Source organism: Megalobrama amblycephala, linkage group LG2 (genome assembly GCF_018812025.1).
Source record: "Megalobrama amblycephala isolate DHTTF-2021 linkage group LG2, ASM1881202v1, whole genome shotgun sequence".
Classification (NCBI taxonomy): domain Eukaryota; kingdom Metazoa; phylum Chordata; class Actinopteri; order Cypriniformes; family Xenocyprididae; genus Megalobrama; species Megalobrama amblycephala.
In genome coordinates, this window is record NC_063045.1 from 61009064 (window position 1) to 61034403 (window position 25340).

The 25340-nt window shown below is 38.8% G+C and overlaps 1 protein-coding gene across 1 annotated transcript in view; it reads left to right on the forward strand.

Annotated features, from left to right (window-relative positions):
• Positions 1–1266: 1266 nt before the first annotated feature.
• zswim6 (zinc finger, SWIM-type containing 6) overlaps positions 1267–25340 on the forward strand; it is a 101741-nt gene continuing 77667 nt past the window's right edge. Inside the window, exon 1 of the mRNA XM_048181337.1 lies at positions 1267–1789. Within this exon, the coding sequence (XP_048037294.1) occupies positions 1363–1789 (427 nt within the window). The 5' untranslated portion in view covers positions 1267–1362. The remainder of the gene's footprint in view (positions 1790–25340) is intronic.

The window sequence follows — 25340 nt, forward strand, 5'->3', positions numbered from 1 at the left end:
TCATAACTACTATTTTACACAAACATAAATATGATGCACTACTGCAACAAAATCAGTAAAAATGTGTTAATTTCATATTTCTATTTTCAGAATTAGGTTGTTTTTATTTTGTCCCATAGGACAGCATGATTTTGGATGTTTAGGACAGTGCTTAAAGGCTTAGCTAATTAAGAAAATAATTAACCTTGCAATAGAGAATGCATCCCAATTTGCATTTACTCATGCATTATGACATTTTTTAATATAAATAGTGCGAGTAGTGTGTTCACACTGATGATACATGTGTTTTCCCATTCAATGCAATGCATCTATACACTGTATCTACTTTGCATTTTAATGTGTTCTTGGAGCAACTTGTAATGAAAAAGAAGTGTAATAAAGTGTAATTACACTAACATTTTGTTGCATATATAGTGCATAAGTACATCAGTGTGTAATTTAGGACGCAACTATGGTATGCTCGTTCCCAACCTTTTTGTGCAACCCCTAATCAATAGTCAAAACATTTTTTAATTTTTTTTTTTTTTTTTTTTTTTTTTTTTTACAGATTTTGTTGCAGTAATGCATCATATTCACCCAACCTTTCATCCAAATGGTACCACAAAAAAACAAAAAAAATTTTTTTGGGGTCAGTTTACATCATTTTCTGGACCTGAACCATTTTTTTTCGTACTTGACTACACTTTTAAAAGACTTTTGGACTTCTTTTAGCTCAATTACATGTATTGTGGATGCATTTATAAACACTGAGAAATAATGTTGAACAGAAATAAACATGGACTCTTAATAATCATGCATATGAAATTATATCAAAGTATACAAACTAACTTGTGTCATAAAGCCTAAATCATTATCAGTCCCAATCACCCAAATGTTACCAAGTTTACATAAAAGGGTATGTCACGCATCCTTCATTATATTATACCCTTGTTACCTGTTCAACATCTTCAGTATTACAGAAATGATGTTTTTAATCTCTTATCCTTATTAATTTAGAATGTCCTCTAATCCCTATGATATTTCCGTCATTAGTTTGTGGACAGCGACAAAACCATGAGCTTTTCCAACCTCTCGTGCCTCTTCCCGTTGTGAACTTATGACACTCATTATGACTCCAGCAAGGATTCGCCGACGTGCGAGAATTCCGCCTCCCATTCCTTTTTTAGCACGGCACCAGACGCGCAGGCCACGCCTCTTTCTTATTTTGTCTACACAAAGGCTCCGAAGCCCCGCCCTTTTGACCAAATAAGTCCGGGCTGTCCTTACACGGCGAACAATCGATGCGCGTCGCAACCTTTTCCTTTCCTTATCCCGTTTATATAGTACGGCGACTTCCGCCCTTGCCGTTAAAGCAGTGCGATCATGGCGGAGCGCGTTCAGCAGCCCCCAGCTAAACGGCTCTGCTGCCGACCCGGGTATAGTACGACATGTAGACAGGGGCAGCGAGCCGGTGGAACAGTATGCGGCGGTTCGGGTTCTGGCCAAGGGGGATCCAGCAAAACCCAGAGCCCCGAATCGCTTCTGGACATTGCAGCGCGTAAAGTAGCGGAGAAGTGGCCGTTCCAACGGGTGGAGGAGCGTTTCGAGCGCATCCCGGAGCCCGTACAGCGGCGGATCGTGTACTGGTCTTTCCCCAGGAGCGAACGGGAGATCTGCATGTATTCCTCGTTCAACACGGGCGGAGAGGAGAGCGCGTCCAGCGGGGAGAGCGTGGACGAGACGCGGTTACCGTTCCGACGCGGCATCGCATTGCTGGAGAGCGGCTGTGTGGACAACGTATTACAAGTCGGTGAGTGTCGGATGTGAACCCGCGGCTTGGAAAATGTTTTAATATAGTCACCATCACGCAGAAAGAGTCGAGAGAAAACGTTCGAATGTCGTTTAAAAGAGGAACACGAGCCGAATGAAAGGGACTATTGAATTTACACCGAACAAAGGGAGGAATACAACGGGTTTAAATCTCCCGACAGGGTTCCGGGATGTCGTTTCGTATTTCGCACTTTGATAGCCGAGCTTATCGATACATTGTGGCAAATGAACGTTCTGGATACATTGTAGCGCTTTTGTATCTGCGCGAGATAAACAGCGCGGAAGTGGAGCTCGATGTCGCTCGATCCATTCAGCGTTTAAAACGCATTTTTCTTTGCTTTTTCGTTATTCTGTCGCGTCTATCTTGTGTTGTGGTTCAACTTTAGTCGGTGTAATCGCGTATTAATCGTGTATTTTTACGCACGGCGGTTGAAATGTCAAATCGTACGAAGCTTGTCTGGTGTGTTTATTTTTCTGAAGTGAAAGCGTGAGGGGGGGTTATTGGCGTAGTAAGTCGGCCAACTGCTGGATGTGGAGCTGTCATGTCAACATAAAAAAAAGCGATTATTTTTTATCGCTAAGAATAACCAGCCTCAATTTTAGCATCGAAACGCTGTATTTAGTGGGTGCGCATATCAAATAGCCTATTGAAATTGGCACTTTGTTCCCATTTTCATGTTCGCTTGTGTCTTTTCAGCTTTCTGTCACCCTCCGAAAAGGAAGGGAAACAAAAGCTTCTTTTTATTTTCTTTCACTGCTTGTTAAATGGAAAAGATTTGGGAAAGGGGTGGGAGGAATGGCGATTTAAAGACGCAGTGCTTCTTTTTTAAACGGCCCCTAATGATATGCATACGTTCCAGCTGACCCTTGTGACGTCAGCGTGCGTCGCGAAATTGATTCAGCACTATAAGTGCAACTTTATCCACCTTTGTTTTTGAACTCCCTGGCTCTCCACCCTTTGGAAACAATTCAAGATTTTAATCACATTAGTGCCTTTGCTTAATTTGAATCGTAATGCAATCAGCGAGCGTAATTTTCTGCATGACTATCCCCCCCCCCCTCCTCCACGTCCGTCGCCCGGCGGTGCCTCAGCTGGGCTTTATGCCCTCACCCTTCAGCCAAAATGGGTTTCTGCTCTCAGCAATCCTGTGTGTCTTCCCTGCCCGGTGCCTCTTTAAAAACGGACTGGCTGTCTCGGAAGATCAAGGGCTCTTGCCCTTTTTCCAACAGGCTACGTGGAGCTCTCTGCTTTTGATTCGCTTTTTCCCCCTTTGTGTGCGCCTCATTCCGAGCTCCGGCGATGGGAAATGACAAGCCTCCGTGCACGGGGAGGGTTTCTTGGCTGATTGCATCCCAGTATGGAATGCTCTGCAAAAATAAAGCCAAGCAGCGATAAATAAAAGATGCAATCTTGCGACGCAGGCAGGGCCGGGGGGGTTGCTTTCAGCAGACCCGGATTAGCCCCGATAGGTAGGGCTCACCGTGACGAACGAGCCGAGACTGAATTCAGGACAGGAATTTGTTTTCCTTTCTGTCATGTGCAGGGGGAGGGGACGCAGTAAAGCGATGTATTTCTCATAAATGTTGGCAGTTGGCCACGTTGCTCTATATTTACATACCCTCCTCTTTTGTGTGCATGTAGGATGTTGCATGCAGCAGTGATCTTGGGGGGGAAAGTGTGTGTGTTTTCATCAACAATTGATGCACACTGCGGGTCCTCGAAACAGATTGCTGTGGAAACCAGCATGGCATTATAGCTCTGGGAACAGGCTTGCGGATGCAAACGTGACACGAGCGCTGCATCCTTGTATTGATCACAGTGTTGCCTGAAAGGTCACCGGGTTCAAGTTCAACAGCCGCGTGTTAGGACTTTATTAGGCTGCCGATCGGATATTTAATGCCGGTGCCTTTTGCTTGCAATATACTCAGCTGTTAAAGATCAATGGGAATTAACAACAGATACAGTGGGTCATGTGATGTGCGTCCTTTGATGTGTAATAAAACAACAGAGGCGGCTGCAAAGATCAGAGGTCAGCGTGGTATATGTCACTGCTTTCGGTTGCCGTAATAACTTGACAGTTAAATCTCAAAGCGACCCGAGTGATGTCATTTTCCATTATTATACTTCGAGTCTGTTCTCGTTCTCGGAAATACTTGAGGTTTTTGAAATTCTAGCATTGTAGATGTTAATGGCAGAACCATATGCGAGTCCCAGAGGTGCATTGATCAGATAAAAGAAGACGGTGTCGTAGTGGCGTAATGATATAACGGGACAGAATAAACTGATTTGTTTATTGATCTCGCATCAGGGGAGACGCAGATTTCCATCAGCCTTATTAACCCAGAAAGGGGGTGTGCGTGTGTGTGTGTGTGTGTGTGTGTGTGTGTGTGTGTGTGTGTGTGTTTGTGAGAGAAAGAATGAAAAATAGAGTGCATGTGTGTGTGTGTTCCAGCTCACTGAGCCAGTGGAAAGAAAAGCCTTATGCCTGCGTTAACATTTCTGTCATTCATACACAGAAGTGCAAAATTTAAGATGTGCAACTTAAATCTTGCATGAGGCTGTTGCTTTTGGGGCCGTCATGAGCGCCATGTGGAAGAGAGCGTTTAAAGGCTGTGGATTTGAGGTCAGTGTGTCTCTGTGATTGCTTTATGATGCACGCGTGACGTGTGTTTAGTAGTGATGCCACTTTTTCACCTTCCAGTCTGAGATGTTTTGGAGGAAGATACCAAGATTTTTGCCCTTTGTTTTTCTCACTTTGTTCCTAAAATTTAAAAAAAGTTCAAGCATTCCTGCACTATATAACACGTATGCACATTTTTTATAAACAGTGTATCACACAATGCAACGTGTTTGACTTGATACACCACTAAAGCACATATTATTTAATGAGACTTCCAAAAGTAAAGTCCTTTTTTACTCAATATTGGATTAAAAATGCAAAATAAGTTTATTTTTAAGATGCTTTGCTCTACGCATTTGAAAAGATTGTGAAATAACGAAGTGTTTGTTTTTTAAATATAATGCAGTATTTCATAAGTAGCAAGCTCATGTGATGCAAATAATTTCCCAGAAATTCTGCATATTATGCAAGTTTTCTCAAATATTATTTTAGACATGTTTATTATTTTTAATTTTGCATTAGTTCACTTCAGAATTCAAATTTCCTGATAATTTACTCACCCCCATGTCATCCAAGATGTTTGTCTGTCTTTCTTCAGTCGAAAAGAAATGAAGGTTTTTGAGGAAAACATTCCAGGATTTTTCTCCATATAGGGGACTTCACTGGGGTTCAACGGGTTGAAGGTTCAAATGTCAGTTTCAGTGCAGCTTCAAAGAGCTCTACATGATCCCAGACGAGGAATAAGAGTCTTATCTAGAGAAACCATCGGTCATTTTCATAAAAAAATTAAAAAATTATATACTTTATAACCATAAATGCTCATCTTGCACTGCTCTGTGCATTGAGGAAATCCTGGACTGTTTTCCTCAAAAACCTTCATTTCTTTTCAACTGAAGAAAGAAAGACATGAACATCTTGGATGACATGGGGGTGAGTAAATTATCAGTATATTTTAATTCTGAAGTGAACTAATCCTTTAAATCAGATCAGTATGGTCTAATTGGCAATAAACGCTACGTTTTCCCGAGCAGCTTTGAGAAGTCAGATTGACAGTAAGCCTACAGATTTGCACCATGTATTGAAAGTTAGCGCTCCACCCACAATGCTCTTTGATGTAGTTTGTGGTGGAGGGCGTAAGCTGTGCTCTCTGCTGCAGGGTCTGTGCTGTACAGTATTAGACTGTAGTTTTCTTCACACGCCACATACTTCAGTTAAAATGGTTGCTTAAGCATGTCACCAAGAGCTTGATTACTAGCATTACCAGTCAAATAAAAGCCTAGCGATTCATTCTTGTGGAATTCGGCCGTTACAGAGATGTGGATGGCTACGTTGCGAAATATCACATCATTTGAAGTTTAGCCTGAATGTTACATTCCAAACTACTACTGTGGCCCAAAGCACTCAATTTCAGGAAAGGGGAAACTAGAAAACAAATAAAGCTGTTATCCTACTAGTTTGGCTCTTTTTAACTGACAGGTTGACTCTTTGTGTGTTCAACAATGCAAAGATGGAGGATTCTGATATTGAACAAGCTTATTTCTTTCGTATGAGCTCAGAGGTTGTTATCGTAATGATGTGATGAGCATTTAAGTGATGTTGGTCAGAATAAAGTGGACTTGCTGGGCATCTTCATATTTCTTTCTGTCCTTTTTCACTTCCCAATTAAGATAGGAAGCTTTTATAGTACAAAAAAAGATGCATTAGGTGTGTAATCGATGCCTTGTGTTTTAGTGTTCTCATGCTTCCATAGAGAATAATGGGAAATATAGTTAGTTTTGCTTTGAAACTAGGGATGCACGATATATCGGCCACCATCTTGGTATCAACGATATATGTTGATTTTTAATGTTATCGTTATCGGTCCAATAAGAAAACTTGGTCGATTATATTAAAGCCGATAATTAATGGATTATTTCCTTCAGCTGAGACACTTCAGATGTTCATCATGATGGTTTTGAATTGCTTGAAATATGATTGAAATCACTTCTAAACGGAAAATACAGTGCAATGTACAGCGCAAGTCTGTCATATCGGCTACATAATATTATAATGAGAACATTATAATTGTGTGCTTGGGACATGGCTTTTAATGGTGAGACTTTTGTTTTTGTAATCAGGCTCTCAAAAATTATATACATTTTTTTTTAGTTAGATTTATTGGCCAATATATCGGTTATCGGCTTTCAAACATAAATGATTATCGGTTATCGGCACTGGGTGATATACGTTGATTTTTAAATATAAAATCATTTAGATTTTGCATTTAGATTTATCTGCCAATATATCGGTTATCAGCTTTCAAATATAACTAATTATCGGTTATAGGTATCGGCCAATATATGTTGATTTGGGACATGGATTTAATGGTGAGACTTTTGTTTTTGTAATCAGGCTCTCAAAAATTATGTAAAAATTTGGATTTAGATTTATCGGCCAATATATCGGTTATCGGCTTTCAAATATAAAGAATTATCGGTTATCGGTATCAACCAAAATTGTCATATTTGTGCATCTCTACTTAAAACTAGGGATGCACAATATATCGGCCACCATATCGGTATACAATAAGAAAATTTGGCATTAAAGCTGATAAATAATGGATTATTTTCTTCAGCAGAGACACTTCAGATGCAAAACTGTCTGCTATGATGGTTTTGAATTACTTGAAATATGATTGAAATCACTTCAAAAAGGAAAATGCAGTGCAATGTACAGCGCAAGTCTGTCATATCGGCTGCATAATATTATAATGAGAACATTATAATTGTGTGTTTGGAACATGGCTTTAATGGTGAGACTTTTGTTTTTGTAATCAGGCTCTCAAAAATTATGTAAAAATTTGGATTTAGATTTATCGGCAAATTTATCGGTTATCGGCTTTCAAATATAAAGAATTATCGGTTATCGGTATCGACCTAAATTGTCATATTTGTGCATCTCTACTTAAAACTAGGGATGCACAATATATCGGCCACCATATCGGTATCCGATAAGAAAATTTGGCACTAAAGCCGATAAATAATGTATTATTTTCTTCAGCTGAGACACTTCAGATGCAAAACTGTCTGCTATGATGGTTTTGAATTGCTTGAAATATGATTGAAATCACTTCTAAAGAGGAAAATACAATCGGCTTTCAAATATAAAGAATTATCGGTATTGGACAAAAGTTAATATCGGTGCATCCCTACTTAAAACCCGGCTAAATTAGTGATATTTTCTGGCAAACTCATGATCATGATCAATATCGATCAGCTTGATTTCTAGGATTTGTCATTATATAGGCTATTATATTGTCGTTTTATGAATTTGCATTTTATTTTAATAGCTGTCAAAAACTGCTAAAATTGTATTTTTCTTTTTGTTTTATAAGGTGAGTTCAGAGTGTTAAATTGCACATAATCATTTTGATTATTAATATAAGTAGATTTAACCATTTATTGAACTTTGATGTCTTATTCGCCATCTTATAGAAGAAATTAACGACTTGAGGCTGTACATGCAAGGATTTTACCCTAGTAAAGGGTGTTTGCTGCCGTGGCAAAATCACCGAAACTCATATCTCAAACTCCTTCATGAGATAAATGAAGTGCATACAGTAAGCAAGTCATTTTCTGTAGCGTTTGACCTTTTTCTGGAGGATTGTAGTGTTTCTCCGTATGGCGAAATCTGTTTGCACTTCAGTCTGAGAGTCAAGTATCTGGAGAGGATCAAGGAGTTTGACTTCCTCTCGACAGGATCACGGCACAATGACAGGCTGCCCTTTTATCATTATATAATAGTCGCCCTCCTTGTTTCGGTGTTATTTTTGAAGCCTAAAGCAAGACGTTGCCCAGTAGCCACTTTCAGAGCGTGATTGACTGGAATGTGCTCCACTTCCCAACATCTACATACTTGAGCAGCATCCAGTGCCCTGGAAGGCTGGCGTTCCTTTCTGGGTGGAGTTTGGTCACAAGGCCCTGAGCCTTCTTTAAATGAATAACACCACTATCGATTGGAAAATAATTTTTTTTTGCATTGCAACCTTTGCATTTTTCGCTCTGCTTTTATAATGGAGATGCATTGGAATTTTCAGTGTTCTAGTCCTTACTTTTTACATATGTTGACAACTGGCTGTTGCTTTTGCATGCATACGGCCAAGCCGTCGTCTTTGTTCTTCAGTTTAAGATCCATATGCGGCCCATCTGTGCATATGGTGTTGTCATATTAAGTTTGACTGCCCAGCGAATACCTTTTGAATCTCACTCTCCATTATTAATCATCATAGAGGTTATAGTTCTGCTCCTCATTGAATTCTCCAGAATCGGCACCAAAGCCCTCGTCTGTGAACATCATGAAGCTATCGGTGTTTGTAGATGTTTTGGATTGTGTTCAGAGGAGCACAGGCTGAATGAAGACACACATTATTTCCCTTCATTGTCCGAATCAATACGTTCAGCTGAAGATAATGGGTGATCATTCAAATGCACGGCAATAAACATTGCGTTTTGTGTTGAAAGGAGCTGATGATGTGTTTTCCAGTGCATTCATTGGGTGTTTATCAGCATTACTTTCAATGCAAATGAAATTCAATGTTATTGTTACAGAATCAATTTTTACTCTAGTGGCGGTGATTGTCGAGTCTGTATCGAGCTGAAGTGGAGAGTTCAAGCACACAAACTTAAGGCTGGGGTCAGTTATTTCAGAAGGTTATTCTTTAGTTTTCTTTCACAACTGCTGATTTTTCTTCTCGTCAGTTACTTATCTAAACAATACCCGATTTAATCGAGTACTTGTGATTTGTTACCGTTTAAAAAAAAAAAAAGACATATAGTTTGTTTCAGCAAGTGTTTATTAATTGACATCCCAATGTTTGCAACAGTTACGGGTTTCATTTTGTATTTAACGTGCAAAATAACATTGTAAATTGACATGCAACATTAATAACCTTAACATCCAAATATTTTGAATAAGTACGTACTTTGTGATCACTAAAAAAGTATGTTCTATAAGTATGAATGTAATCCAGACGTACTACATTCGCCATGTTGTCATTGTCATGTGACCTTCCAGCTTCAGTTGCATCGCTTCACTGCCATTCACAAATCCTCCTCTGTGGCCTTATGGGATAGTATGTAAATAATGCATTATTATAAACATTTCAGATAGTATATGCTACAGTCACATGACATCACATTGTGTGTTACTGCTTAATTTAGCAAGTGACAATCTGGTTCTCCTCTTTTAAAATATTATTTTGCATTCATACAAATGCATTTTTGAAGACACATCAGTTGTTTATTAATAAAATAAAGGGTTTGTTAAACTGACTGCTGACTAATACTACTTCCTGTTCATTTGTCACATGGGAAATGGAAGGCCAAGTTGAGTGCATTGCATTGTGATTTAGTGCCCAGTGCAGTGCCGTTTATTATGACAAAAATAGTAGTATGCCATCCGAGTATTCAGGAACTTTGCAAGCCATGCACAGTATAGACTACCGGTCAAAGGGTTCGAATAATTAATGCTTATGCTCAGTTTTGTATCAGAAACCATGATACATTTTATTTTTCAGTATTCTATGATGAATAGAAAGTTCAAATAGAATCTTTTGTAGCATTATAAATGTCTTTACTGTAACTTTTGATCAATTAAATGCGTGCTAGATTAATATTTTGTAATCTTTTTAAAAAAAAAAAAAGCTTTTTAATGGTAGCGTGTCACGGTTTCCACAAAAATATGTTTTCAACATTGATGACAATCAAAAATGTTTCTTGAGCAGCAATATTAGAATGATTAGATCATGTGACACTGAAGACTGGAGTAATGATGCTGAAAATTCAGCTTTGATTGCAGAAATAAATTAAATTTTAGCATATATTCAAATAGAAAACAGCTATTTAGGATTGCAAAAATATATCTCAATATTACATATTTTGATGAAGCCTTGCTGAGCATATTATTCTGTAATTATTCCAAACTTTTGACCAGCAGTGTGCATGGTATATGCTATTCTCACACACTTCCCCTTTAAGAGATCTTCTGTACTAACCTTCAACATGCACTTGGAGCATGGGAAGTCTAAATATTATTAGCTCATTCTCTGGTTTGTTTCACAGGGAGGCGTTTGATGGAGGAGTGAGCGTCTTTAATTGCTTTTAGGGCCGCAGCTGTATGGGTTTTTTTGTTAGTTAATATTTAGTTAATCTCTAGACTCCAGACCTGCGGGAGAGTTTTCCAGCACCTCTTCATCCATCTTGCGCTGATCTGTATTCCTCCAGCACCATTAACCTTCACCGAGGCGGGTGAGGAAGAGGGGGGCGAGGAGTCGAGTTTGTGGGGGCAGGGATAGCGAGGACTCTCTCTGCTCTGTTTGTTTTCCATTACACGGCGTTACGCCCGCCCCGTTCTCCTGGCCTGCGTTCGCGCCAGACATCAGGGCTCACCGCAGGTCCATACGGCACCGGGCCCGATAAAAAGACTCGGAATTGGACCCGAACGCAGGGAATTACCTGGAAAGCCAGATTGCTTGTCCTGTCCCTAATCCAGGCTACAGCGAGTCCCTGGCAGCGAGTCTGGGTTTGGACGGATACCCCGAAGCGTGCTGACGCACAAACCGGCCGAGTCTCGCAGGGGGACCGGCCTTAAACGCAACGCAACCTCTCGCGCTCCATATGTTGAGGGACGGAGAGTGGGTTATTTGTCCCGAACCCTCCGCGAGTCCCTCGTTTCGAAGACCCGATCGGTCTTCATTATCTAGGCCCGCAGCTGAGACCTGGAAACGGCATGGTGATGAATGAGACCTTTAAGTTCACATTAATAGCTAACTATTGCTCATAAGGAGCTTTAGATTGGCGCTCGCTGCTTGATTGGTGCGCCGCTCTCCGCTAATGTCTTTGTGTCTTTGAAGGGGACGGAGAGGCTCGGTGAGAGCGCTTCGAGTGCTTCGGTATGCATTTTTGGGTTGCTCAATGGCTGTTTGGAGGCCCCTGTGTGAAGAGCTGCAGGCTTTGACATGTAAAGTCCATTGAGGGATGTAAAGACATTGCAAATATAGACCCTAGACACTTCTGCCTCATCATGCAATCAATATTTCACCCCAAAAATCATTTACTCAAGTAGTCCACACAATGTTTTCTCGCTCCGCCGCAGCTCGAATATCTATTTTGCACATGCTCGTATTTATAATTGCCAGATTATCAGTGAATAATTGCTTAAGTTTAGGTGTTTTCTTCACACAAAGCTATAATATGAGTTCAGAAGAATATAGTCCCCCTGCTTAAATTTGTGATTTTTTTTTTTTTTTTTTTTAATAGTGATGAAAGCCAAAATATTAAATGTCACAGATGTATATTCACTATTCACTCAGATTTGAAGCCAAATTAGAGGGGTGTAAAAATTATTTTAGAAAGATGGCAGCAGCATTATTTCATTTTTACACAGAGATTGGTAGATCTATTAGTAAAATCGATTGACTTTAGCAATCTTTGTTTCATTATATGCCAACGGTGACGGTTCAAAAATGGGAAAAAAGCACTTCTTGTGTGTTTTCGCCTCAAGTTTGCATGCCTGTAACTCAAGAAGTATTAAAGATATCTTAATATCCTTTTAGATTCTGCTTCTTAACAAACTTTTCTTTTGGTATCTTCATTTTTGAGGCACTTCAATCCCAGAGATGTGGACATGTTAATGAGGCTCCATGAGTAAATTGGTCAGAAACCAAATGTGGGTCACTGTGCATACAGCTAAAACTACTTTCTTTTAAAGAGGAATATCTGAACGAACAAATAATGTTGAAACTAGAACTCTATCTTGTGTTTTTCTATCATCTCAATTGCATCTGTGTGTGCCATAAATACTCCTTTTCCTAAGTTTGCATGCCTTTAACTCTAAAAGTATTCAAGATATCTTAATATCCTTCTAGATTCTCATTCTTAATAAACTTTTCTTTTGCAATCTTCATTTTTAAGGCTTTATATAGTTCAGTCCCATATATATTGGGACCCCAATGTGACTCCAAATTGTGAAATTTGACCCATTTTCAATTATCAAGAACCAAATGTAGGTAAACAGCTGATAGTTATTGTGTAAATATACATCTGTGACATTTAATATTTTGGCTTTCATCACGATTTTTGTTTGTCTTTCTACAGAAAAAATATTAACAAAAGCCGGGGAAGTTTATGAAAGTTGGTTGATTTGACAAGGAATGACCCTATAAGTGTTTTTTGATTTTTTTTTTTTTGATGACCGTATCCTTTTCTGGCCAAAAGTTTGGGGTCACTAAAGATTTAGATTTTGTAAAGAAATTAAGTACTTAATACTTTTAATTGACTTTACTTTTAAATAATGAACAGTTTTATTGAGAAAGGACTTCTTAATCTCATCAGAAGTGACATTTATAATGTTACAAAAGATTTCTATATTTTTTTCATTATTTCTTTTGAGCAAAGAATCCTGAAACAAACATATCACAAAATAAAATTTCCACAAAAATATTAAGCAGCATAAATGTTCAGATTCAAATGAACATATAATCAAAAAGAAAAGTTTTTAATTGTAATAATATTTGACAGAAAGCAGCCTTGTGAGCAGAAGAAACATCTTCAAAAACATTAAACAATCTCACAGACGCCGAACTTTTGAACGACAGTGTGAATTTATTCTGTTCCATCATGTCATATTTATTGATTTAAGTCAGTGTTAATTAAGTATTCTCTAAAATAACAAATGCAGTGCTGTAGATTCTGCGGTCTAGTCGTGTGTCGTTACAGAAAGAGTGACTTGCACATTCTGACTAGTTTATAACCTCATAACCTCATTTTGTGCAGATGCAAGTTGCAATATTATGCTTATGTCATGTATATATCTGATTAATCGCATATGTATAGTATTCATTTGGGGAATTAATTAGTAAAGTGCCTCAGTTTACCGGTTTCAAGCGGCTCAGTCCTCGTCATGGTCTATGATTGCATTATTAGAAAAACTAGAACTATTGATTTTTCTTCTAAAGCATTGTTAATATTTTGCAGTGTTATTTTGAATATTTAAAGTAAAATGCCTGGCAAAACTCTGGACTACTGTGATTTTCTTGTATGTTCTCCTCGAGCTCTCCTTCAGTGTCTCACGATGGAAAGATATGAATACGGCCTGGTTTGAGGGCGAGTAAATAATCACGTGATTTAGATTTTTGGGTGAACGCTCCCTTTAAAGAGGCCAGCTGTGAGTGTTTCGAGGAGGAGCTCGATGCGGTACGTTTGAAGATGATGATGGCGGGCTGTGACGAGGGGCTGTTATTTCCCTTTTCTCTTGTTTTTCTTCTCTTTGTCTAAGCGTGGTTAACCTGACCACGGAGCAGAGCTAGCAGCTGTGCTCCTGACGATCAGTTTCAAAAGCAAACCCGGGTCACCACTTATCCACCATTTCCTGCTGCAGCTCCCCCTTCTGGGACCCATGTGCTGGATAGACTTACACACACACACACACCTCCTCCTTCCGTCTGCTCGCCGGCTTTAATGAGCTATGAAGAACAGGACGCTGAGAGTTTAACCTTCCCGTTCAAACGGCCCGTCTTTAGGTAAACAAAACAAATGCAGGCTCCTTCAGGGGCCGCACATGCTCACACAGGCCCTCCGTGCTCCGTTGTTGATCCAACGCCTCGCCCATCTCCGTCTCACCCTTCAGCCGCCCTGGCGAGAAATGAGCGCCAGTGGGTGCAAGAACCAGAAGATCCTGAAGTCAAACAGGTTGAAAGCGATCACGAACCGCATGGCTGGTGTGTGTGAATTGAGCCTGCTTACTTTAAAGCATGTTTACAGTTTTGTGAATGATTCATCAGTTATTCACAAAAATGTGCTTGTTATTGTGGATGTAGTCTCCAGAATGTGTCTGTGAAGTTTCAGCTCAAAATCCCCCACAGATCATTTATTATAGCTTGTCAAATTTGCCTCTATTTGGGTGTGAGCAAAAACACGCCGTTTTTGTGTGTGTCCCTTTAAATGCAAATGAGCTGCTGCTCCCGCCCCCTTTCCAGAAGAGGGCGGAGCTTTAACAGCTCAACAACAACAAAGCTGGAGAATCTCACGCAGCCAAAATGAGGATTGTCAGTAACCTGGGCCCTATAATTTCCGCGATCGCGGAATCCATTCATAAAAGCGGAATTTACTATAACGCGGAATGTCATGGAATTTGTCAAATTTTTGATAAATGAATTAAAAGCAGGTCAGTACACGTAAATTAAATCGCGATATAGACTAGTGACTGAATATTAAACCGCAAAAAGACTATTTAAACATGAATCCTGCATGTCTGTGTGACTGAAATGAATGATGCGGAAGCGCAGTTTCATTTACCTCACACACAATCGCGCAGGCGCACGCACGCTGAAGCATGTGCGACGCTCGCGGTGTTTTCGTCCTCCGTCGCCTCACTATATGAACGCACGAATTCATCTCCAGAGCTGCTCTGAAAGTCACTTCATCAGCATTTAACCGCTTCGTTTGAGAAAATTACCGTCACAGAGAAACTCAAAGCTCTAGGCAAACCGTCAAAATAAAAGTTTGATTTAACTTGACAGAAACATATTACTGTTGTACAGTAGAATTTAGGTAATTTAACAATAAATTATTGAAATATATTTTAAACAATAATCTCAGTGTTTCTCCCATGTTTTAATTTTAACAGTAAAGCTCTGTTGTGCAGCACATTGAAGTTTAATTTCATGATTAAAAGATAAATTAAATGGTATGCGTTCATTTGATTGCCAGAAAAATTTAAATACACGACACAACAATTCTGTTTTTAAGAATTCAATTAATTAGACATGCTTTTCGATTATTAAAATGGAATTAAACCAATAAAATGGAATCCAGAAAACAGAATTTGGTAAAAAAATAAAATTTGAGGGGAAAGAATAAAACGTAGGGCCCTAAAAAAAAAAAAAAAAAAAAAAAAAAAAATGTAATTTTTTTTTTTTTTTGTTAAACTTTTATTAAATTGTTGGTAAATTGGACAAGATTCATTATTTCAATAAATTAGACATGCTTTTTGATTACTAAAATTTAATTTAACCATTAAAATGGAGTCAAAAAATAAATAAAATGGAAAAAAACGGAATCCAGAAAAATTTAAACGGAAAAAACGGAATTTGGGGAAAAAATAAAACGGAATTTGGGAAAAAATAAGATGGATTTTATATGGCCCTAAGTAACGGTGTTCAGCCTTACATTGTTCAAACCGGAGTCGACACTGATGGAGAGACTCAGGAAGAAGTTACAACTTTTAGCGGATAAATTTATGTTGATTCAACTCATCGACTAGCATGTGCCGTCATGTTCATCTTTTGTGCAAATCCAGCGTTAAGTTTGTTAAGCAGTCCGGCGTAAAATGACGACATGTCAACAACACTCTTCCTCTTCTTTTCCAGCTTTTTTACACTTGTTTTTAACTTGTTTATACTTAAAAACAGTGTAAAAATACTCATATTAAACCGTAATGCTTATGCAGTGTTGCTTTAATTAAATTTGTCTTGTTTTAAGGGTTTTTTGCATATGTCTTTCACAAAAATGTGCTTGTTGTTGTAATCTTTAGGGCTCAGTGTCTATCTTTAAGGCTGACGTGATGATGATTCTCTGTAGCAGAAGGTGCCGTTTTATTGTTTTCGTGTCTGTGTGTGTGTGTGGCGGCATGTTTTCCCATCAGGTTTTGAAATGAGGCTGCCAGACGGGGGAAATGGAAACGCTGCGGCACTGCGGAGGCTCGATTTGCTTTCCGAGCCAGAGTATGCAAACTATTGACAGGCCTTTATCATTTTTATTTACTGGAGCGCGGGAGGCAGGAGTGTGTGTCAATTCGCTGGCAGAGCCCAAAACCGATCGAGATTTATGGGAGCGTAAGCAAGACGAATGGACGGGACTGACTTCCTCCGCGGAGCGGCAGAAAATGCCATAAATGACACATTTAGCACTGCAAGAATTGGGCGGCATCCGTTAATTTAGCGTGGATATTGACAATGCCGTGAACACAGGTGGAAAGAGGCTAGTTTTGAACTGTAATAATGATTGTAATTCCATCCGCAAAAGGCATAACGCTACAAAACGGAAGAGGGCCGCAGCATGACAAATCATCCGTGCCGAACGGTCTGTAAATTACACCCGGGGAAAGAAAACAAAGGGGTTGGGAGCGTTCGGAAACGCATTTATTTTCACGTCAGTTCACCAGCTTGTAATCTGACTTACTCCTACATGATGGAATTGTGCAAAATTGCTTGTAAAAGACACTGTGATCCTTTGTTTAGTTTTGCAGCTTCTTGCCCAACCAGAACGATTAGTCTTTGTGTTTGGGATGAAAGGTGAAGCCATCGGCGCATTAAGTTGACATTAAGTGAATGAATTGTTCGAGTCGCACCGTAAGATAAGCGAATAAGTCATTCTTTGTGTTTGACTCGGTTACAAGCCCGCTTTTGTGCCTCATAAGAGTTCACAGCGCCCCTGTAAAAGCAGCCAGTGAGTCAGTAACTGTTCAAAACGTGGTCATATCCTCTAAACGAGTTTTTCTGGATGAGGAGTCATTTAACACCAGGCCAGAAGTCTTTAAGAACTCCCCAGTAAGCATTTTCTCTCAGAAACACAAGTAATATGTTTAACGTTAAGGAAAATTGGTCTGCGGTCGTGTGACAGGCGGCCACACTGGCATGGCAGCCTTTTGCAGTAAGTCTGCTGTGACTTTGACACGCTTTTAAAAAGTTCTTGAGCTGAGCACAGCTGTGCCGAACCTGACTGTACACACACACACACACACACACACACACACTTGGCTGCCAGCAGGCGTGGGTGGCGTTTGCATTACTAAGGTTTTGGCATGTTTGTCTCTGACAAGGTTAAAGTTTTAAATGGGGATTGTCACATTGCCCTGCATCTGTGGAGAAGAAACGGCGGAAACACTCAAGCACACACATAATTAAACTTGGAGATTTGTTGCATTCAGTTTTGAATAGTATATTTATCTCTACAGTGTTTTTATTTTGTTTTCTGCTGCATTCACATCATGCTGAAGAGGATATGTGGACGGCCTTGTTGTGATGTTCAAAAAACACCATATTTTCCCTCATTGTTGCAGCTCCTCTCTTCCCAGTCTGTAACGTTCCTGTCTCTGAAGCCCCCGACTCTGATTGGTCGGCTGGACCAGTGTGTTGTGATTGGTCAAGCGCTTTGAGCGTCATGATGGAAAAAAAATTGTGTTTTGTGTCTTTTAGTCCAAGTCTGTTAGCTTTGAGGCAAATTTATATACTAGTGCACTCCTAAAAAACATTTTAAACATTAAAGGTGCCCTAGAACTTCTTTTTAAAAGATGTAATATAAGTCTAAGGTGTCCCCTGAATGTGTCTGTGAAGTTTCAGCTCAAAATACCCCATAGTTTTTTTTTTTTTAATTCATTTTTTTAACTGCCTATTTTGGGGCATCATTAACTATGCACCGATATATAGGCTGCGGCCCCTTTAAATCTCGTGCTCCCCTCCCCCGGAGCTCGCGCTTGCCTTAAACAGCATAAACACAGTTTACACAGCTAATATAACCCTCAAAATGGATCTTTACAAGATGTTCGTCATGCATACTGCGTGCATGGATCGGATCATGTGAGTATAGTATTTATTTGGATGTTTACATTTGATTCTGAATGAATTTGAGGCTGTGATCCGTGGCTAACGGCTAATGCTACACTGTTTGAGAGATTTATAAAGAATTAAGTTGTTTATGCATTATACAGACTGCAAGTGTTTAAAAATGAAAATAGCGATGGCTCTCTTGTCTCCGTGAATACAGTAAGAAACGATGGTAACTTTAACCACATTTAACAGTACATTAGCAACATGCTAACGAAACATTTAGAAAGACAATTTACAAATATCACTAAAAATATCATGATATCATGGATCATGTCAGTTATTATCGCTCCATCTGCCATTTTTCGCTATTGTTCTTGCTTGCTTACCTAGTCTGATGATTCAGCTGTGCACAGATCCAGACGTTACTGGCTGCCCTTGTGTAATGCCTTGAACATGGGCTGGCATATGCAAATATTGGGGCGTACATATTAATGATCCCGACTGTTACGTAACAGTCGGTGTTATGTTGAGATTCTCCTGTTCTTTGGAGGTCTTTTAAACAAATGTGATTTATATAAGAAGGAGGAAACAATGGAGTTTGAGACTCACTGTATGTCATTTCCATGTACTGAACTCTTGTTATTCAACTATGCCAATATGAATTCAATATTTAATTCTAGGGCACCTTTAACAGTTTATGCCTTGTGTTTCAGGAGAATTAGCCAAAAGTATTGCTGGCTCATCCTGGACTCATTTTTGTCCAATCCTAGAATGGTATAAACTGCAATAATATGAGTACTTATTGAGTTTTTAATCTAAAAATCCTTAAAACAAGATGCATTTAATTGAAGCAACACTGCTTAAGATATTAAGAATACTGCGTCTTTAATATGTATTTTGTCTCACTGCACTGACAGATTTTTTAACTTGTTTATACTTAAAAACAGTGTAAGAATATACTCAGGCAATTTATGAAAACAAGTCTTAATATCTTATGCAGTGTTGCTTTTAATTAAATTTGTCTTGTTTAAGGGGCTTTTGGATATTTTTAATGTGTTAATATATTATGCAGTGTTGCTTCTCAGTCTCAAGTCAATTTTAGTTTCAAGGATTTTGGGATAATTTAGCTCAAAAATACTCAAATACAGACACTCAAGAGTATTGTTTTACAGTTGTTTTACAAAGTTATGATTGATGGTTGTGAGATAAACTAACCAGCGATGAGTCCTTTGATTGTGCAATTTCCTGTTTCAGTAGGAAATACATTAACACAAGGAAGATTAAGAGATTTTATGTGGTCTTTAATGTTTTCTCTTGTTAAATATTTTTAATAGCAAAGTGCACCAGGTAAAGGTACATCAAATTTCAATGAAAATTTGTAAATGTGACTGCACTTTAACACTGGCTATGATAAAATGACTTCTCAAAGAGGTGCTGCTGTTTTGGTTGTTTACAATTAAAAAACAAAAAGATGAGCATTTTTTACTAGTCGAAAAACTTGTAATTCCGACATTGTTGTGAATGCACATTAGTGTACGCGCTCTTCCCATTGAAATGCGTTTGTCTTCAGTACAGAATAGGTGTAACGGCGGTCACCAGTCAGAACCGCAGCCGTGGAAAGCGAATGTGAGCGGGCCCAGGATTGAACCCTGATGGACCTCGCCAGGCTTCAGCTGTCTCCGTGGCGTGCACTGAGAATTATTTTATTATTATTATTTTTTTTTTTTTTCATTAATTCACTAGTAGAGGGTCCAAAACCTGAAATGAGAGTGTCTGATAATGCACCATAAGTCACTTTCAACCTAAGTAGGTCTCTATTGTCGAAGAACTTGAACATGAGCAAAATCTGCGTGGGAAACTTTCCTCCGTCATGTGAAATATTGAAATGACTGTTTTTCACAGTTTTGACTAGGTAAATGTGACTCCGTTTTAACCCTGGCTATCATAACGCTGATCACAGAGCTGCTTCCATTTTGGTCGTTTACAATTTTAAAAAAAATTGAATTTGATTTCAACAAAGACATGAGTATTATTTTAAAGGTGCCCTAGAATTAAAAATTTTATTTATCTTGGCATAGTTAAATAACAAGAGTTCAGTACATGGAAATGACATACAGTGAGTCTCAAACTCCATTGCTTCCTCCTCCTTACATAAATCTCATTTGTTTAAAAGACCGCTGAAGAACAGGCGAATCTCAACATAACACCGACTGTTACGTAACAGTCGGGATCATTAATATGTACGCCCCCAATATTTGCATATGCCAGCCCATGTTCAAGGCATTACACAAGGGCAGCCAGTATTAACATCTGGATCTGTGCACAGCTGAATCATCAGACTAGGTAAGCAAGCAAGAACAACAGCGAAAAATGGCAGATGGAGCGATAATAACTGACATGATCCATGATATCATGATATTTTTAGTGATATTTGTGAATTGTCTTTCTAAATGTTTCATTAGCATGTTGCTAATGTACTGTTAAATGTGGTTAAAGTTACCATCATTTATTACTATATTCACGGAGACAAGACTGTCGTTATTTTCATTATTAAACACTTGCAGTCTATATAATGCATAAACACAACTTCATTCTTTATAAATCTCTCCAACAGTGTAGCATTAGCCGTTAGCCACGGAGCACAGCCTCAAATTCATTCAGAATCAAATGTAAACATCCAAATAAATACTAGACTCACATAATCCGACGCATGCATGCAGTATGCATGACGAACACTTTGTAAAGATCCATTTTGAGGGTTATATTAGCTGTGTAAACTTTGTTTATGCACTGTTTAAGGCAAGCACGAGCTCCGTGGGTGGGGAGCGTGAGCATTTAAAGGGGCCGCAACCTGAATCGGTGCATTTCTAATTATGCCCCAAAATAGGCAGTTAAAAAAATTAATTTAAAAAAATCTTTGAGCTGAAACTTCACAGACACATTCAGGGGACACCTTAGACTTATATTACATCTTGTAAAAAAGCGTTCGATGGCACCTTTAATGGTTGAAAACCTCTTAATTCCGACATTGTTGTGAATGCACATTAGTATACACACCGTTCCCACTGAAAATGAAGTGCGTTTGTATTCAATATAGGTATAACGACAGTCACCAGTCAGAACCGCAGTCACAGAGAGAGAATGTGATTGGCCCAGGATTGAACCCTGAGGGATCTCGCCAGGCTTCAGCTGTCTTTGTGGCGTGCACAGAGAATAATGGATCTGTTTGTGTTGTGCTCAGAATGACTCCTCAAACACAATCGTCAAGGCGCTTGCACTAAAACAGTTTCTTCGAACGCACCTCTGTATTTATCTGCAGATTACCAATACTGATACGGTCTGGGCGCAGCGCGTCTTTGTTTGCTGACGGTTTCTGCTGCAGCGTCCTTCTGGGAAATGCCACATGCACCTCCAGCACTGATCATACATTTTTTGTTTCATTTAGTTTCATCTCATTGCATTTCGTTTCATCTGGTTCCATTTTGTTCCATTTTGCTAGCAGAGGGTTCAAGACCTGAAATGAGGATGTCCGATAATGCACCATAAGTCACTTTCAAGCTAAGTAGCTCTCTATTGTATTAAGTAGTACATTTAAATCTGCGTGGGAAACTTTTCCCCCTCATGTGAAATACTGAAATGACTGTTTTTCACAAAATTTTGCTGAGCAGTGGTAAATGTGACTGTACTTTAACACTGGCTATGATAAAATGACTTCTCACAAGAGCTGCTGCCGTTTTGGTTGTTGACTATTTAAAAACCGAAAGACATGAGCATATACTAGTCGAAAACTAATTCTGACCTTGGTGTGAATGCATGTTAGTGTACGCACTGTTCCCATTGAAATGCATTTGTATTCAGTACAGAATAGGTGTAACGACGGTCACCAGTCAGAGCCGCAGTCGCGGAGAGCGAATGTGAGCGGGCCCAGGATTGAACCCTGAGGGATCTCGCCAGGCTTCAGCTGTCTCCGTGGCTCGCACCGAGAATAATAGACCTGTTTGTGTTGTGCTCAGAATGACTCCTCAAACCCAGTCAGCAAGGCACATGCACTAAAACACAGTTTCTTCTAATGCACCTCTGTGTTTATCTGCAGATTACCAATACTGATACGGTCTGGGCGCAGCGCGTCTTTGTTTGCTGACGGTTTCTGCTGCAGCGTCCTTCTGGGAAGTGGCCACATGCGCCTCCAGCACTGATCACACACTGGGAATTAGATCTGACATGCACATGGCTGGTTGGCTTGCTCGCTCTCTCTCTCTCTCACTCGATCCGGGGGAGGAGGTGTGGAGGGGCGGAGCTTGGCAGCAGAATTCCTCCTTTGTGCTGCAGTTGTAGGCTCGGCTTTGTCTCGAATTTCATGTCGGTTGACGTCGCAGACCGAGGACATGTGTGCTCGTTAGCTTTAAAAACGAGCTAAAATGAGCAGCGCCGGAGCCTGGCAGCCCTCGCCGTGCCACAATACCCATCTCCAGCGGGCACAATGAGGGCTTGGCGTGACAGCCTGTCGCCATGCCACTCTACCCAATGGCTCCAGCTGCACGTTGGTCCCATTCCCGCTATGCAAGAGGGCTTTTCCAGATGGAACGAGTCCACCTTCCACTTTCCCCTCAGACAGGAATGCACCATCTCCCCCACTCCAGCCAGGATCCGAGCTCAGTTTTGGCCATTAACCTCTACAAACAAATGACAACTGGCTCTTTTTGATCAGCCCAAGTGGGAGCATATGTGGCGAGCCGCTCCTTTCTTTTTGTCCGTGAGCCGATGTGGCATGTGGTGCCAATTGAGGATCTTTTTCTGCCGTAATAACTCTTTCCAGTCAGCATGAAAGAGAACTTCTTAAAGTTTCTGCCGTCAGGAAGTGCAGCTGGAGGCCTTTGCTTTAGTGCTGAACGGCCTGTTGAATATGCGTCTTGACTGGCAAGGTGACGGACTCTTGTGCAAACTGGATCGTTTTTACTGCCTGTTTATGCAGCCTGCGCACCTGTTGAAGTTAAGAGGTCAAGGGTCGCCTCTGAACAGCTAGTGTTCGCTTGTGCAGGTGGAGCAGGACCGGCGACTCTCGCAGTTGACTTAACAGTGACAGACTGTTGACAGGTTTTACTTCATTTAACATGCCTACTCTCGAGCTTGTTTAATAGCGTAATGTTTTGTGAATTCCACTGTGTTTAAATGGCGGGTGTGTTTGTTTTGAGGCAAGTCAGTTCACTTGGTGGCCATCTTGGGGCAGCTCACATTTTGTTAATAATAATAAAAACGTGTCAATTATAAGTCATTACACCAACTTTCTTCAATTGGTGTGACTTTACTATAACATATAGGCTCTTTTTTTTTAAATGTTGTTTAAATAAATTGGCAACTGTATGGAAAAAAAGTGTAAATATGTATGTGTCGGTATTGATTGACGTAATATTGACTTTCAACAACTCTATTCCAGACAGAGATCTGTAGACACAACTGTAAACACAAGCTCTTTCCAGCTTATATCAACATCAGCCAGTGTTTGCATTTTAATTTTTTTCTCTCGAAATTATTATTACCCGATCTGTTAGCGTTGCTGTTTCTGTTCATGGATTCAGTCCTTTTTTTGTTTTGTTTCTCTTTCAGATGAAAAAACGGATTTGGTATTTTCAGAATTATCAGTGCATCCCTAACAATAACATTTTTAAATCGCAATAAAAGCAATGTTATGTTTTTTCATATCTAAATTGCATCTTTGTTGACCTATGTTTAATGTTTTTTTTTTAATGTAAATTTATGTTTAAATAACTATTTTTAAGTCAAGTGAAGATGTTGGCTACAAGTTTAGCTTTGCGATTTTCGTTTTTCCACAAGTTGTCAAACTGAAGAAGACCTTAAAAATAGTTTTTTGTTTTAGCATTTATGAGTTGATTTTATTTTATTTTATTTTATTTTATTTTATTTTATTATTTTTTTAATTTATTTTTTACTTTTATTTTATTATTAATTAAATTTTATTATTTAATTTATTTTTTATTTTATTTAATTTTATTATTATTTAATTTATTTTTTACTTTTATTTGTTTATTATTATTTAATGTATTTTTTTACTTTATTATTTTTATTTAATTTTATTATTATTTTATTTATTTTTATTTTTTTATTTTTTTATTTATTTTATTTTATTATTTTTATTTATTTCTATTTTATTTTTTATTATTTATTTTATTGTTTACATTTATTTTAGTTTATTATTATTATTATTATTATTATTATTATTATTTTATTTTATTATTTTATTTATTTTTTATTTAATTTTATTTAATTTTATTTTTTTAATTTTATTTTATTATTATTATTTAATTTTTTAATTTTATTTTATTTTATGCCCACACACCCAATTCAGATCATTATTTCACTAATAGAGGGTCGAAAACCTGAAATCGGGTTGTCTGATAAGGAAGACCTCTAAAAAGTGTTATTTGTATGGCCTCCAGAAACCAGAAATGCTGTTTTAGATGATTTCAAGAGGAAGACTGACTTCTGCCATGACCTATTCCTGTTGTAATCCGAGATTTTTGTAATGTTTCACTTCCTTTATCATCCCACGCAAAGTTCATGCAAGGCAAGCTGATGAATATGCATGAGATCTTTGAGTTGCAGGAGCAGAGAAAGGTCTTCTCCTCTGATCTGTGATCGACAAGGACTGAGGGCAGTAGGAATCCTTTTGACATTTCCCTTCAAAAGAATCATTTACAGAGAAAGATTTCTCTCTCCTTCAGTATGAATCACTGTTTTGTTTAGCTGTTCACTCATACTCGTGCTCCGCCCTTCATTGATTAACCCGTTAAGTGTTTGGTTTTGTTAACACTCTGAGGTCTAAAAACGCGCCGGCGCGTTTTGCAGGTTTTTTTTCACATTGCAGCAAAACAGACTTAAAATACTCTGTCATTTTTTGTCATAGAGACATAAGTAATACATCAATTGAAACTATAGAATATCTCCTTTTATTTGTATACACTCAGAGTAAAAACAAAATGTTGTGCTTTTTGTAAAATAAAGAAAACTAACATGATGCGTGATCTCTCATCTCCCTCTGAACGAAGTCCAATCTGATAGTTCTCAGAAAATGAAGTGTAACTTAGTGAATACTAATCACAAAAAATTCATACTTATGTCTAACAAAACGTTGAAATGTCAGGTTTTAAATCGTGCAAGTCAAATCGAAAACAAACATTCTGTGTTTATGTAATCTGTATGAAAAGAGAGCCATGTCAGAAGTCCGTGATTCAGCTCATTACCCACTAATGCGGCCACGCCCACGGAGCCAGCGCTATTCACAGGCAAATTCAGAGACAACACATGCATTC